General features: G+C 34.0%; 2 protein-coding genes and 1 pseudogene across 3 annotated transcripts; 1 reads left to right on the forward strand and 2 right to left on the reverse strand.

The window, feature by feature from the left end:
• The first annotated feature begins 4,742 nt into the window (after window positions 1-4,742).
• On the forward strand, window positions 4,743-5,930 carry LOC132171361 (protein S40-6-like). Its single transcript, XM_059582658.2, has one exon. The coding sequence runs from the start codon at window positions 4,963-4,965 to the stop codon at window positions 5,590-5,592; it is 630 nt and encodes a 209-aa protein (XP_059438641.1). The 5' UTR covers window positions 4,743-4,962; the 3' UTR covers window positions 5,593-5,930.
• A 3,196-nt stretch (window positions 5,931-9,126) lies between these two features.
• On the reverse strand, window positions 9,127-15,218 carry LOC132170101 (F-box/FBD/LRR-repeat protein At5g56420-like; annotated as a pseudogene). Its single transcript, XR_015911934.1, has 4 exons — window positions 14,709-15,218; window positions 9,886-10,311; window positions 9,516-9,674; window positions 9,127-9,413 (listed from the first exon to the last, which is right to left on the reverse strand). The product of XR_015911934.1 is annotated as an F-box/FBD/LRR-repeat protein At5g56420-like (transcript).
• LOC132170104 (FBD-associated F-box protein At5g22730-like) lies at window positions 13,952-14,485 on the reverse strand. Its single transcript, XM_088512690.1, has 2 exons — window positions 14,339-14,485; window positions 13,952-14,236 (listed from the first exon to the last, which is right to left on the reverse strand). Exons 1-2 carry the CDS (start codon window positions 14,459-14,461, stop codon window positions 13,952-13,954), a joined length of 408 nt encoding a protein of 135 aa, XP_088368816.1. The 5' UTR covers window positions 14,462-14,485.
• Window positions 15,219-15,916: the final 698 nt, after the last annotated feature.

The following is a 15,916-nucleotide window of genomic DNA, read 5'->3' on the forward strand; positions in this document are numbered from 1 at the left end:
TCTCTCATATTATAACCATTTTGTCAAGATCTTTCTCTGACTATATATTATATGTGTCTGCTATGTTGGACAACAATGTAGCACAACACTATTAACAAAATATGTCGTTCTTAATGAGTGGCTTCACGTACGTATTATTATTATTAAGATGGTGACTAATGAGCTGTTGAAGGTCATATATATGTAATTAATGGACAGGATTAATCGTTAATTAGCTGTTAATATCATAATAAGACATGGATGATCGATGGAAACCCAAATGCATGGCTAGCTTCCCCAGAACTGGGAAGTACTGTACACACACTGTAAAATTTAAGGAACATGTCTGTTTACTTTTATTCTAGAAAAAAAAAAAAAAAAAAAAAAAGCGAGAGTCGATCAGAGTTCATTTGCTGGCAAAACTTTCTGATACTCCTACAGTACCCCAACACTTTTATAGTACAAACAAACACATGTTAAACTAATCATACACCATGACTTTTCGCACATCAAAGCCTGAAACAAATAATATTTTAATCTCTCTGATCTTGATCCGGTGGATCCGATTAACTAATATAATACAGCCACCAGAAAATTATTATTATTATTATTTTATTTTTCTGACTTTAATATGCTGGTGGGAGGAGAGCCTTTTGTTTTATAGAAACCCTCAACGCTGCTTTCAATATATTATTCATAAAATATCCAAATTATCAACCTGGAAACCATGATATCACATGGATTGAGACCATTTTTCCTATTTATTTATTTGGTTTTCGCTTTGGAGAGCAGGTGAGCTTCTTATTCCCAAAAAAAAACTAATGCTTTTTTCGTATTTATTTATTATGGATTAATTTGATAGGTTTAAAGTGACCGGTATGACCGTGCGTGCACATAATACTGTTAATTATTAAATAATACTTAAATTTATATATAAATAAATTTATAAAAAAATTGTAGTAAAAGTTTTAGTACCCGAATATTTTATGCATGCCGCACCCAAATCTTGTTTTTTTTTTGGCACCAAGCTAAGTCTAGTGAAGACTTTCAATGCATCCCCTAATCAGCTTCTTATAGAGGTAGGTTTTTTTTTATGGTTGGACATGGAAGACAGAAATGGTGGGTCATGGAATATTAGAGGTTTATACAATAAAAAAGAAAAAGAAAAAGAAAAAGAAAAAGAAAATTCTAACTTTTGTTTCGATGTTTTAATTCAACAAAGATCATGTGGGTTCCTATATAGTATTGGGTGCTTTCACTGAGGAGGAGGTCCTATAGATGTTCCTATTACTTTGGATGGTTTCGTTGTGGGGAATACTTAAAGCCACCAATGAATATTCACCCATCATAAATCCAAACTTGGATTGGTGAAATTAAATATCTTAAAGGATAGACATCGAATCTAAAGTAATTTTTTTTTTTTTTTAACAAGAGGATACGCATGCCCTCATATAAAATTAAAGTATTATTATTTAGTACATTGCTATACAATTGCAAAGATAGTTGTATCTAAATTGGGTCGAAGGAAATTTGCTTCAACATAATCTATGAAACTAAGATTTGTTCTTCGGGCATGTTAGGAAGAAAACTTTATTATAAAATTAAATCCATGTAAAATTGAAATGATTTTTGGGCTTGATAATAGAGAATCATGAAAATCATCTATAAATAAGAGTAGAAATGAGTGTGTATATATATATATATATATTGACATGTCCACACAAGAGAAGGGGGAGGAAAAATTCGAACTAGTGACCTCCACTTTATAAGGCGTGGTGGTTCACAGCTGATTGAAATATCCCTTAGGACGACTTGATACCTGTATATATACCTTGGATCAAGTCCTAGGCAAGCATAGGATACTTATTGCAATAATAGGTCCAAGACTAGCCAGAGTTGGGCCAGGGCCCGCATCTGGCAAACCCAACAAATTTCTTGCGGGTCCCAAATAAGTCCGGTCATGGTAATTCCGGGTCCCATCTCCTGTCCGCTCCACAAAATGAGGTCAATATGGGGTCCTCAATAATACCACCACACAAGTGGCACTTTACAGTACCATCAACCTACTAATTTATAGGCTTTGAAAACAACACTCAAACCTTAGAAATAAATCCGGATTATTTTTATACTCAAATAAAAAAAAAAAAAAAAAATCCAGAATTTCCAGCAAATTATTATTGGGTGACAAAGCCCTTTTATGGAGTTCACGTGGTCTAACAAGAAGTAAGCAGATTGTTAGCGATTTGAACAACAAAATTGTTTACACGGTTTATTTCATATTTTTTCTGACTCAGTCTATTAAATTAATATTTATTTTTATAGTTATATTTTTAAATATAGTAAAAAAATACATGTTCTAAAAACAAATGTCATTCAATTTAGTTTGAAATAAAATTTTGATCTTAAGTAATAATTATCGAGAAATCATATTTTGTTACCGTTTGAGATAACGTTTGAGAGGCCTAAAAGTGCTTTTAATACTCAAAAAGCTCATTTGAAGAAAAAAATATTCGTTTGATAAAAAAAATTAGAATCGATTTTAAGGGATCCAAAAAATCAAAAAATAGCCAAAACGCACTTTTGATAAAAGCTTAAAAATAAAGCTTTTGCCAAAAAACTTTATTTTTCAAACGCAATTCCAAACAGGCTCTTACTAGACTCTCATATTATTATGATACAAATATGATGATGTGACATTGAATATTAATATTTAAATCAACAAAGGTTTATAAAAATAAAAATCAATGACTGATATTTACTATCACATCATCATAAATTCATAATTGCATGATATTAGTATAAGAGTCTACTATATAATATTACTCATAATAACATGATCCTTATTCCTTAATTGTCGAACTTAGGGGCTTAAGTGGTCGAAACCCTCGTGCAAATTACAACCGTACGGGTTGGGTGAAATCTGGCCGTCGGATGGGGTTGGGACTTTGTTTGTGATGGTGAAATGTTTGACAATGAATGGTGATAAGGCAACTTGTTCATTTCAGAAACGACGATTCCAATTGCGGCCCCCACCATTTTCATTCTGGACCGCCCAATGTGGCTCTCACGGTGACTTTGCTTTTCGGAAACCCCAACCCCCCAAAAACAAGTGGGGGATTATTTTAAACCACAATCTTAAAAACTGATTACGTCCTTAGCAATCAATTATGCAGTGTTAATTTATTGTCACTATCATTAGCGTTCCCAGAACATCTCTAACCCTTTTTCAACAATTTCAAGCCGGTCACTGTTTGGACACGTGGCGTTGATGGTGACTCCGGTTGGCGGGCCTCCACCGGTATTGGAAGCACACACGTGGTGGGCGGTTATAGGACGAGTCACCCACGTGGAGCGTGGGCCCCAGGTTGGATGCACTTGACGCAGTCAACACAAGATTGGTTAAATAGCGGGGGCCCTTCCTGGAGCAGAGAATGAAAACTGACGTGGATATATCCGGTCTCAAGCACGTGTAATTCAATCGCCGCCACAAGATTCACATAAAATAGATTCTGTAAATTATTTTTAGATAAAAGATATTAATTGCATCACAACCATCACCAAAAGAGTCTGAGCTTGATTGAATTTCAAGTCATAGATTCTTGTTTTATTGATGGTGATGGAAATTTTGTTAATATATTTTTTATGGGATTTTTTTTTTTTTTTTTAACTGAACTTGTCTTTTGAGATTTAAAAATTCAAGTAAGAATTAAAAAAAAAAAAAAATCTATTTCTGTAAAATTAAAATCAGGATATGGCTCTATTAAGGAATGCTATTTATTATATTTAAAAGATAATACCAACCTCCTATCATCTCTCATATTCTTTTCAACCAAAGGTGACAGATATAAGAGTAATGCTACGTATCACAAAAATGTTCTATAAAATTAACGTCATAGGATTTAATAGTTCTTGGATAAGTCATTGTAAAAAAAAAAATTAAATAAATGATTACTACACCTTATCACGTTTTGTGGGATGTTTGTGTGGTATCTAACATTACTTTGAATATAAGCTCGGGATATGTTTGTTAATGTGATTTTTTTTTTTTTTGTTTAAATAAATTTCAAAACAATTTTCTGTATTCTTGTGAGTGCTTTATGTTTATAATCATTTGTTAATTTTTTATCTTAAAAAGAGGAAACAAAAGAACTTTAACAAAAGTGGCTTTGTCCTTTTTCTTACTAGAGTCGGTTTGGCCCTCAAATTTTACCGAGTACGTTTTGAAAAGAAAACCGTTACAGATTCATCTGTTTTGCAAATTTACTATTAAATATGTAGAATCTTCATGTGAGTTTATAAATTTATTAGTGTATTTGCTAATCTTTTGTAAAAAAATAGATAAGAGATTGCCATAAAATATAAATCAAACATTTCTCATTTACTAAATGCTTAACCGTATTTTTAAGACGTTACATGTTTTAAATAACGCCTTATTCTTTAAATCGTACATTTTAAAAAGATAAATGGAGACCGACGTTGAATTAGATAGAATTCCAAAAACAAAACATTTGGACATAAGAGAAAAGTGCAATGGCCAAAAATGGTAAATCTCATTGGAGTGTATTGTCCAAAATAGGCTAAGTCTCGTTGAGGTCACAACTTCACAAGCAATTGGTCAGTGAACCGCACGCGAATTGGAAAGAGCGTAGAACTAACAACAAGTAATTACTGTCTCTCTCTTTTTCACTTCGATACGTGACGGACTTGGCGTCTTCTATTCTCACCATAAATCTGATTGGAGGTTCATTGACGAAATGCAGAGACAAAATGAACCCCAAATTCACATGAAATGAAGTTTTGTGGTGGTGTAACCCAACTGCTATATATACATGTCCACTCCTCCAAACCCAGCTTATGCTTGAGCCACTATAATGGAGTTGTAGTTGGTAGCGTAGTTTGATTGTGGAAAAAATTTCGTAGTTTTTTAGTGGGTTTAGCCGGTGGAACCCGATTCGGTTGCGGGGGTTCTGACCAAATGCTATTATGGCGAAGGGTCGGAAATTGACGGCGAGTCGGAGCGAGAGGTTGCTGGGGAGCCACAGCCAGGGTTCGAATGGCGTGGACTCGTCGGAGCTCGGAGAAGAGGACGTGTGGTCCATGGTCGACAACATGACCTCCGAGAGCAACAATTCGCAGGGCGAGTGGAGTCCACGCGCCTCCGGGGAAAGCAACGGGAGCGCGGGGGTGAGGAGTACTCGCCAGCAGCGGCGGATCCCCCGGGATGACCGCCAAGTGGGGGGTCTGTCGCTGGCCTTCGATGACTCTGGGACGTCGTCGTCTAGGATCGTGCACCAGTTCCGCGGGAACGATGACGTTTCGGGGGGGACTCCTCGTCAGCGGCACATGGCCACGTCTGCGCCGGTGAACGTGCCTGACTGGAGCAAGATCCTCCGTGTCGACTCGGTGGACTCGCTGCACGGGCTGGACGACGGGTTGGACGACGATCGCGACTCGGAGATGGTCCCACCGCACGAGTACCTGGCGCGTGAGTACTCGCGCAGCCGCAAGATTGCCGCCACCTCGGTCTTCGAGGGCGTGGGCCGCACGCTCAAGGGTCGCGACATGAGCCGGATTCGCGACGCCGTTTGGAGTCAGACCGGGTTCGATGGCTAATGGTAAAAATGGGTTCAGCTGGTTACTGTTAATTCCTATTTTTTTCTTGGGCGATGATTCGGTTCGGTCGGGTCGATTCACCGAGTCAACTCGGCCACGAGTGAGCCCAGGCGCTATTGGTTCAGAATTTCTACTTCTGATTGAGGTCCCTATTGTTCTTCTGTCCTTGGGGTTATGGAATTTGGAAGCTGTGTTGCTCCCAATTTGTCTTGGTTATGTCACTGCTGTGAGTCTAGCCTTGTGTCAAAAGTGTGTTACTGGAATTTTTAGCTCATTTGTGCATATCATTGCCCAAAAAGAAAGCCAAAATTTGCAACGTAATCGGATAATTTTTGACACGATCCGTGAATTCGACACAAATTCTATACAAAATTAGTAAAGCTAAGGTTAAGAAGTCTTACATGTGTAATGAAAAAAAAGTCAAGTTATAATTAGCCCTATAGCATATAATTTTATACATATACTTCGACCCGACTTGAGTTTGATATCAGGCGTTATCTTAATCTATGTTTTGAAAACACTTTATTTTATTTTTACTTTTTCACTTTTGACAGAACATTACTTTAATTTAACTTTAAAAGAAGAAAGTAAAGTGCTTCTAAGCACCGGATTGCTTTCCAATTTATTGAGAACGACAATTCACTTTCTATAAAATTTGATGTGGCACACTTTTATTTCTTAGTACTATTATTTACGTAAAATAGTTATGAGAGGGAAGAATAAAAAGTAAAAAAAAAATCATAGAGATGGATAATGAAGTAAATAAAAAGGAAAAATCAAAAGGCATGAGGAAGAGGAAGACCTTATTATTATTATTATTTATTTTCTCCTCATTTTTGGCTTTATCTTATCCATGCATTTTTATAATAAGATTCTTCTAAGCGTCATAAAGAATAATTATGTACAAAAGATAAATGGGTACCTATTTTGCCAGTCTGGCGGTGACTGATTTTGACGTGTAAACCATTCCATACCCCGATCCATCAATTTTCTTATGTTGTTGCTTAAGGTAATGACCAAAATTAACAATTTTTAATACGCTTAAATCTTGTGAATGAGTGGTGATTAGTGATTAGTGATTAATATAATTAATTTGTTGGGGGGCCTTCCTTCCTTTTTAAGAGGAAGAAGAGACCACGCGTGAAGTGACAACTGACATGATAAAAATATTTTATTTAGATTGAATAAAATAAAATACACAATTTTTTTTTTAAATCAAGTTAAATATGGTGATTTAACAGTGGCATCTAGAATCTAGATTGAGTGTAGTCATTTTAACGAGGAGAAAGGGAAGCTTGAAAGTCAAATGGTGCGTAATCTTATCCATTCGAGTATTGGGTTGAAAGTGTTTGATTCCAGTAGAGGTCAATTGTTGGATGAGTGATAGGGCACAACTTCTGGTTTTTAATTTATTTAAAATTAAATTATTTTGATGTGACATAAATTGATAAATATAAGGTAATTGTGAGTGTTTATTAATGTCTTTTAAAAAAAGGGAGAAAATAGAAAGGAAGCCAAAGTACATGTCATGATGTTTAGAAAGAGCATATTGGTTGTCTTTAGTTGACAGCCAATAATTGTGTAGGAGTCTATAAGAAAATAAGAGCATAGAACATGAGAATCCATTCAAAAATAAAGATGTACACCCGACACAATAACATGTTATGAGCCCATCAAAATGAACAAATTCGCATTAAGATTCTAGTTACTCAAATAAACACCAACCTTAACCTAATCCCCCCACCTCAAGGGCTAACTTTTCTCAAGAGGAATCTGCTAGGGTACTAGGGTATATATAGATTAAAAGGGTTTTTTTTTTTTTTTTTGGAAAAAATTATGTCAAAATGCCTTCGTATTTTCGCTCTTTTTGATATACATTTACGTTGTATTCCCAAAATAACAAGTCAAATTGTAATTGGAATTCTTTTATTATAAAAGCCTAATCTCAGTGGACAATTACTCTTTTCAATGTAGGTATAAATTTTTTTATAATAGCACCCAGCTTTAGGGCCTGTTCAGGTATGCGTTTCAGAGACCTAAAAATGTGTTTAACACTTAAAAAATTCGTTTAAAGAAAAAAGTACCCATTTGGTATAAAAAATTGAAAGCGCTTTTAAGGGTCCAAAAAGCCTAAAAACAGTTAAAACGCACTTTTGGCAAAAACTTCCTTTCAAAAAGCGTTTTTTTTGACTTAAAACCTTTATTTTTAAAAAACAATCCCAAACATGCTTTTAACAATTATTTTTTTTTTTTATATGAGAGGTACAGTGATATTTTTTATGTTGTTTAAACAAAGCCCAATTTGAGCTGGCCCCGTCCAACATCCAGCCGTTGGGCATGGGAGATCCAAAGGTGGAAAATTGGGGTGGGGTCCGATCCAGGAGAGAGGGACGCTTTGTTACTTTTAAATTAATGGAGGGTGATGGATTGTGGCAGTGGGCCCAAACAGCCACAACTTGACGAAGGCCCACCAAAAAAGGTGGTAGTGAAAGCCCGAATGATCAAAGAAAAAAACTCAGATTGTGTGGATGGATGCCTTCTGGCTTTACCTTTTTCAAGAAAACGACGCACCTCCTCTCTCTCGCCTCACAAATCATATGCCTTCGCTGCCATTAATTCTTGCTAGATTTTCCCCCAAACAATCACTAAATAAATACCCAAAAAAAAAAAAGTGCCTTTTAAGTTTTTAACATTTCGTATAGGCCAATGTGGCGTGTTTTCAGTGGTTTCTCGTGTCAGCCACTTCAAATCTTTTATATCAGTAGGCATAAAATGAGTATGAAAAGTATCGTTACTCAAATTTTGAATAATATAGTATTATGTACACCGTTAAATGATCATAAAATAAATTCTTGATATTTTATTTGAAATGACGAGGATTCGGTTATAGCATAACTAGGGAAGTGGCATGGTGCCTTTTTGGTGCAAGGGGAGTTGATAATATAAACAAGTAATAGCTGCTCTAAGTGTGTAGGAAGCATATCCTACACACAACCAAAACAAAACCAATTTAATTTGGTGGGAGACAGCAAAATAAAGCAACCTTTTATCTAGACTGAAATATATCCCCATGACTCTTAGAGCCACTTATTTTTCCAATGGAGGTTTTAAAATACACACTAAAAGGAGGTGGTCTAATGGGTTTTGGTTAATTTTCACAGGATTTGGTAAAGGGAAATAAATAAGTAGAGAATTGGTAAAGGAACAAGCAGGGATGCTTCCAAAAAAGATATGAAACAACAATCAAACAATACAGATAAACTATCAATACTCTCCTAACAACTAAAGATTACAGTTGGTTTTCCAAAGGCAACATCGTAAATGAATATGAATTAAGACCATAAGTAGGGAATAAAAAACCAAACACTGAACACAAAATTTAGCATAAGCTTATATAGCTTGGAGGATTCAGAACTAATTAATCACCAAATAGCTCGAACGAACATTCCATAACAGCAAGTTACCTAGATAGAGTAGAAGGCCAACAAGCCATATTTTTACATCTTTCAAGAAACAAGAGTTAATGGCTTGTTTCTAGAGTATGAAATCAGGAAAGGGTTGTTTCAAAACCATTTTACAATTGTGTGACCGTTTAGGGAGCTCTCTCAACTGTTTATAAAACTCTTTTTGCAACTCTGAGTCCTTTGCAAAACGCAAGTTATAACTATTTCATCCAACACAATTGCATTATCGAGCAAAATCTTTACTGCAGAAAGCTCATAATCATATCCACCATACTTATCAATTTTAATGCACTTGAGTTGTGACAAGAAACATGGAGGCACTGGATTCAATATTCCATCTGACTTAGCACCGATCCCCTGAATTATCATTCTAAATGAAATTTTTTACTCTTCATGGTAAATCAACAATAAGATGTAACAGATACAAGATAGTAGACATTGTAACTTAGACGAGGTTACCTCAGAAAATTTCAGTGTCTTAAGACAAGGAAATTTTTGCAATAACACCAGTAGTGTTGCACAATGAATATCTATTGACATTCCAATGAACTCCAAATCCATCAGGTTATTGAACATAGGCATCTGAGGTACGAGTTCTTTCCCATATATTACCATAACCTATGCACAGGATAAAGCAATGCAATGAGAAGAGTAAATTAGAATTGTTAACTTTCCTTTATATGACAAAGTAATTGGTTACCCTTTCCATTTTTACCACTAAATCATACCACATTTATGGAAGCAATGCAAAGGAGGGCTTAATTTTTCCACCATTATGTTGATATGTTGCAGTAAAAATTGCATTTACAAAAGAGAGAAGCAGGCATACCTTAACGACAGCAAATGAAAGTTGTAGGAATTCTACGTTGGAGAGCCCTGCAAGAAGCTTATACATGCGATGAGCAATTTGTTCTGATTGATTAGGGTAAGTAAAAATCCCTGCCTTTTTCAATGAGACTGAGTTATATAAGCAATAGTGGCCGAAAAGACTCCTGTAATAAAATTCTTTGAGAGACTCTCCAAAAATCATAACCTCACAAACATCCCCATTGCTTGATCTTCGTCTCTCATATTCCCTTATGCTCACATATTCCCTTATGCTCAGATATTGAAGCTTGGGAGCAGAAATAGTCACAGCCTTGAGATCCCCCCAGCTGCAGTTGTGTAATTCCAGCTTCTCAAGGAGTGGTGGAGCAGACACAAGCTGCTGGATTGAGTAATCATCCAAAAACGTTACACGTTTCATTGTCAAGATCTTTAGATTTGGGAAGCAAATTGTTCTCTTAGCAGGCAATGATCCATCAAAAACTAGATTGGACATAGAAGCCCACAGGTATTCCCACCTTTTAGAAAGTAGGCTTGTTCTAACAGCTTCCTTTTTTGGAAGAAGGGAAGGATGTCTAGAAGAACATCCTCAGGCAAGTTTCCTAAGCTTTTGCTGTTCTCATCAATGTCCTGTTCTTCATTCGGTTCCTGCTTCTTTTGGGGTTCTTGAATAGCTGAATTTGCCTCCATAATTCTGATGGTTTCCCCTGATACATCCAACACTAGTTTTGTCTATAAAAGGCTATTTCAGCTAACACACAAGAATTATTTTCAGATTGATAGATCCTCAAACAAAGCACCCCATTATTTACTTATTGATTTATCTCAGCCCTTCTTATTCACATTCTAAAGCGTGAACTTCATACGACAAATAAACAACAATTAAATTGAGTTCTTGTTTATTTATTTTTTTTCTTACTTTTTTCTCAAAATTACTTTCATGCGTGCGCAAAAATCTATGGATTTTCTAAAGGAAATCCAACATAAAATTCTTTTAACACTTAGGGCCCGTTTGGGAGTGCGATTTCAATAAGTGCGATTTTAAAAATTGCGTTTTTAAAAATTGTGTTTTTAAAATCGTTACTTTTTAAAACCGCATAGGCGTTTGGTAAAACATACTAAAAAATACTTTTTTTATCAATTGAGTGTTTGGATAACATTAGCATATAATTGCGGTTTCATGACCAAATTACCAATAAGGATGAACAAGACAAGGAGGATGAAGAAAAAAAAAAAAAAAAAAGAGAAAATAAGGGTTTTAATATATTTTAGGTGGGTATTCTTGGTATTTTTTTCATTACCGTTCTAAAAAAGGTAACTATTATGCCAAATATATTTTTAATAGAAATCGTGATTTTGTTTTAAATTCGCACTTTTTCAAATAAGCACCCTTTAATCAGCTTATGGAAATCGCAGATTTTTCTGCGATTTTAAAATTTGCGTTTTTAAAATCGCAATCCCAAACACCTTAAAGTTGCGATTTGGTTTGAAATCGCAGATTATTTTTTTAAAAACGCACTCCCAAACGCACCCTAAGGGTCCGTTTGGAATTACGGTTTCAATAAGTGCGATTTTAAAAATAGCATTTTTAAAATCGTAAAGGCGTTTGGTAAAACATGTTAAAAAATACTTTTTTATTAAATATTTGTTATGCAAATTCATGATTTTGGTTTAAATTCGCAATTTTTCAAATAAGCACCCCCTCGCTTGCTTATTCAAATCATATATTTTTTTCCTATTTTAAAGTAAATGTTTTTTAATCGCAGTGCCAAATGCCTTACGTTTTGCAATTTCTTTTAAAAATATAAATTATTCTTACAAAATCGCAATCACAAACGCATCCTAAACATTATTTCTATTCAGATAGTGTCAATACGATAAATCTGAACCACGACTTAAAGTTACATTAAAAACAAAGTAATGTAATAAAAGCGAAAAGAAAGGCCGGATGATTACGGGTCAGGCCACTGGCGGGAACTTAACGACGACGCTTCGCGTGGGTGGATTGTTATCTCGGTTGCAGAGCAGTGAAAGAGAAACACAAGGGGAAAATATTCCGTGGAGGGAACGTGTTTTGCAGGTCTGTTTTTGTGTAATGGAAGCAGAGGAGGAAGTCTAAGGTTTTAAGGTTAAACTTGAAATTGTGAAGAGTCTTTTTAGGCGTAATATGTAAATATTAATTAAATAATATTTATTTTAATATTAACTATTTTTTGTTTTAAAATTTTTTTTTCTCGCTTTTTAAAATGCAAAATTACTTATTAAGTTTTTATATTCAAAATTTTACAAGATCCTCTTTTCAATTGATAATATGGCGATCTTAGGTAAGATTTTATCAAGGGGAAAGTCCACGTAACCCTTTCAAACTACTACTCAATTGACAATGTCCTCCCCAAACTTTTAATTGTGACAATGTCCTCCCCAAACTACCAAAAATTGTCAATGTTCCCCCTAATGACGAAATTACCCTTAGTAAAATAAAATAAAATAAAAAAACAAAAACAAAAACAAAAACAAAAACAAAACAAAACTTCTAGAAAAACTCTAAAACTAACAAAAAATAAAATAAAATCCAAACATTGGCCATTTTTTTTAAAATCAATTTTATAAGAAAAAAATTCAAAAAATTTCGATTTTTTTTTTAATATAAAAATTGAAAATTTTTGTTTTTTTATTTTTATTTTTGTTTTATAATTTTATTAAAATAAAAATTTACGTTTAAAAAAATAAAATTTTCGTTTAATAAAATGAAATTTTTTGTTTTTTAAAACTAAATAAAAAAATAGTTTTTTTTTTTAAATAAAAATTTCCGTTTTAAAAAAAATTAAAAATTTTTGCTTAAAAAAAAAATTGTTTTTTAAAAAACTATTATTTTTAAATTAAAATTTTTCGCTTTTTAAATTTATTTATTTTTTTGAATTTATAGGGGTATTTTTGTCTTGTTGCTAGTTTTGGGGGGGGGGGGGGACATTGACAATATTGTGGTAGTTTGGAGGGGACATTGTTACAATTAAAAGTTTGGGGGGAACATTGTCAATTGAATGGTAGTTTGAAGGGAGCATGTGGACTTTACCCTTTTATCAATTTTAATTTTGAAAAACTTTTTTATACAAAAGTTTGTAATTGAATAAAATATTTTAGAAACTTTTCATCTTCTAGCATTTATTATTATTTTTTTTTCCATTTGATTTTAAATGTTGAACACAATCTTTGATCATCTTCAGTTAATTATATTTGAGAGGTATGTTTGTCATTTTATAGGGCCAAAAAATAATATCTACTCACCGGCCCCACAACCTTCAAGAATTTTAAGATTTTATTTTATTTAAGAATATCTTTATTATTATTATTTTATTCCCTTATTTATTTATATTAATTTTGAAGCCTTATTTCTTTTTGAAGGTTGAAAAATCAAATGATATTAATGCCTTTTTTAAATTAAGTAGGAGACCTTAATTTAAGAATATATATTGACCGCAATTAGGTCTTTAATTTTTTTTTTTATGAAAATTGTTTTATTAGGATTTATTAATTGGGGGGTTTTGAAATTAAATAGTTTGGACGTTGTCATATTACTACTTTTTTTTTTTTAACATGTTGTCATATTACTATTTACTATTATTATCAAGGCAATATTTATCATATAAATAATGTTGAAGAATAAATCTAAGTTTTGTAATTCTTCTCCAAGGGGTAGCTCAGTTGACTATGGACCACGTCTCATAAAGTGGTGGTTACTAGTTCGAATTCTCCCTCTCCATTTCCCTTCCCTTGTGTGAACATGTCAAAAAATAATAAATAAACTGTACTATTACAATATCTTTCTTCTTATGATCATAAATCATGTAATATAGAAACTCTATTCAAATAGGTTTTTTTTTTTTTTTTTGAGAGAGAGTGAATTTGCAACCAGAGAAAGAAAGGGAAAGAATCAATAAAGTTGCACATGCAACCCACAACCTCAACTTCACCTTGCTACCAAGGAAGTAGCATTTGAGCTAAAACTCATTGGTTTGCAAGTATGCATTACCAATACTACCTATTTTTCTAAGTAAAAACTCAGGAACAAGTCATTCCAAAACGATTTTGCAATTTTGTGACCCTCTAGGGAACTCTATCAACTGTTTGTAGAAATTCTCTTGCTTTTCTAAGTTTCCTGCAAAATGTTCTGAGCAAGTTATAATTATTTCGTCCAAGACAGCGGCATTCTTTAACAAAATCTTTAACGCATAAAGTTCCTCCTCATCTCCATCATAACTACCAACTTCAATGCGCTTGAGATGGGACAAGAAACATGGAGGCATTGGCTCTAGTATCCAATCATCTTTTTCACGATCCGAGGAGAGAGTGATCCCCTAAATTATCATCACAAACTAAAAGTGTTAGCAACGCTAATAAATCAACAATAAGATAAAAGATATACACAATGGTAAAAATTGAAGTTCAGGTGAAGTTACACTCATAAATGTCAGAATCTTGAGACAAGGAGATTTTTGCAATATCTTCAATATTGCTACACTATCAAGATCTGCTTGGTTCCAATCCCATGTCAGACTTATCAAGTTATTGAATATGGGCATATGAAGTAGGAGTTCTGCTGAACATTTGAGATACTGAGAACAGGATAAAGCAATTGTATCAGTATCATGATCAATAATTATGAGATGAGAAAAAGAAGAATAGAATTAGATGAAGATGAAGAGAGTAAAAAGTCATCTGGAATTTTGGTAAGTGGTAAGAGATTGATGGGATTAGGGTAAGATATAGGTTCAAGTCTTACCAAGCAAAAGAAAAAGAATTTTGTGCTTAATTTTCGATGGTCAAAACTTTTAGATTTGAGAAACAAATTGTAGGGGAAAGCTTGAGGATATGGGTCAAATTAAGGTGTAATCTTGTCACAGTCTTACAAGTAAACAAGCAACTAGGCAGTGAGAATACTCCTTCGAAGTTCTCAAGCTCAATATACAACACTTGAACATTATGCCTTACTGCGGTAGAGATCCAAGTATTAATACGAGATGCATCACGTAGCACATCACAACAGAGACTGAATAGTTTTATATCAGAGGAGTCACGAAGACAGAGCACCCTTTCCACAAAATTCTCTTAGCAGGCTCCATATAGTTCAAAATCTAGATTGGGAGTAGAAGTCCATAGGTGTTCCCACCTTTTACAAAGTAGGCTTGTCCTAACAGCATCTTCTATTGGAAGAAAGGAAAGGATGTGTCGAAGAAGCTCCTCAGGTAAGTTACCTAAGCTTTTGCTGTTCCCATCAATGTCCTCTTCTTCATTCAGTTTCTGCTTCTTTTGGGGTTCTTGAATAAGAGAAGTTGTCATGGTTCCCCTGATACATCCCATACTTTGTCAGACAAAGCAATATCTACAAAAGGCTATACGCCTATAATGGGAACTTTGTAGAAACACATTGACACTGACATACAAAGTTACAAACATGAGCTAGTACAAACCAGAATCTTGACCAGATTGACAGATCTTCATACAAAAACACCCCACTATTCACTTATTTATTTTTCTGGGTCTTTCTTATAATCTTATTTACATTTTTCACATTACCAAAATCAAGTAAGGAACAGAATTTCTAACGCATGCACTTCATACCATGGATAAACTGTAAACGGCCCATAACTTGAGTTCTGGTGAAAATTTTGGGCAATCAAAATGACATGTCGTGATAATCAAATCTACGAGATTTAATTAATGTTAGTGTGATAAATCTGCACAAAATCTCAGCGAGAAAAGTTGGAAAGCAGATAATAAATACTGAAATCTTAAAGAATGTAGAACGATGGTTTAAGGAGGATAAAAACAAAGGCTTGATATTTACAGCTCATGCCAATTATTGCCACCGGGGGCAGTGGCGGAGCCAGACGTTTCAGAATGTAGGGGTCGTAAAAAAAAAAATTTGCGTCCTAAAATTTTTTTTTGCGTCCTGAAAATTTGGTAATTCACACAAAATATACATCACAAAAAAATATCTATAAAAGTTCATAAATATGTGCTCAAATTGATATATT

Source organism: Corylus avellana, chromosome 1, assembly GCF_965113065.1.
Source record: "Corylus avellana chromosome 1, dhCorAvel1.hap1.2, whole genome shotgun sequence".
Lineage (NCBI taxonomy): Eukaryota > Viridiplantae > Streptophyta > Magnoliopsida > Fagales > Betulaceae > Corylus > Corylus avellana.

Bases quoted from the DNA above. Each gene is read 5' to 3' on its own strand.
- LOC132171361 (XM_059582658.2), top strand. From the start codon at position 4,963: ATGGCGAAGGGTCGGAAATTGACGGCGAGTCGGAGCGAGAGGTTGCTG.
- LOC132170104 (XM_088512690.1), bottom strand. From the start codon at position 14,461: ATGCCCATATTCAATAACTTGATAAGTCTGACATGGGATTGGAACCAA. The intron at 14,237-14,338 runs GTAACTTCACCT...ATGATAATTTAG, and splicing joins AGATTCTGACATTTATGAGT to GGGATCACTCTCTCCTCGGA.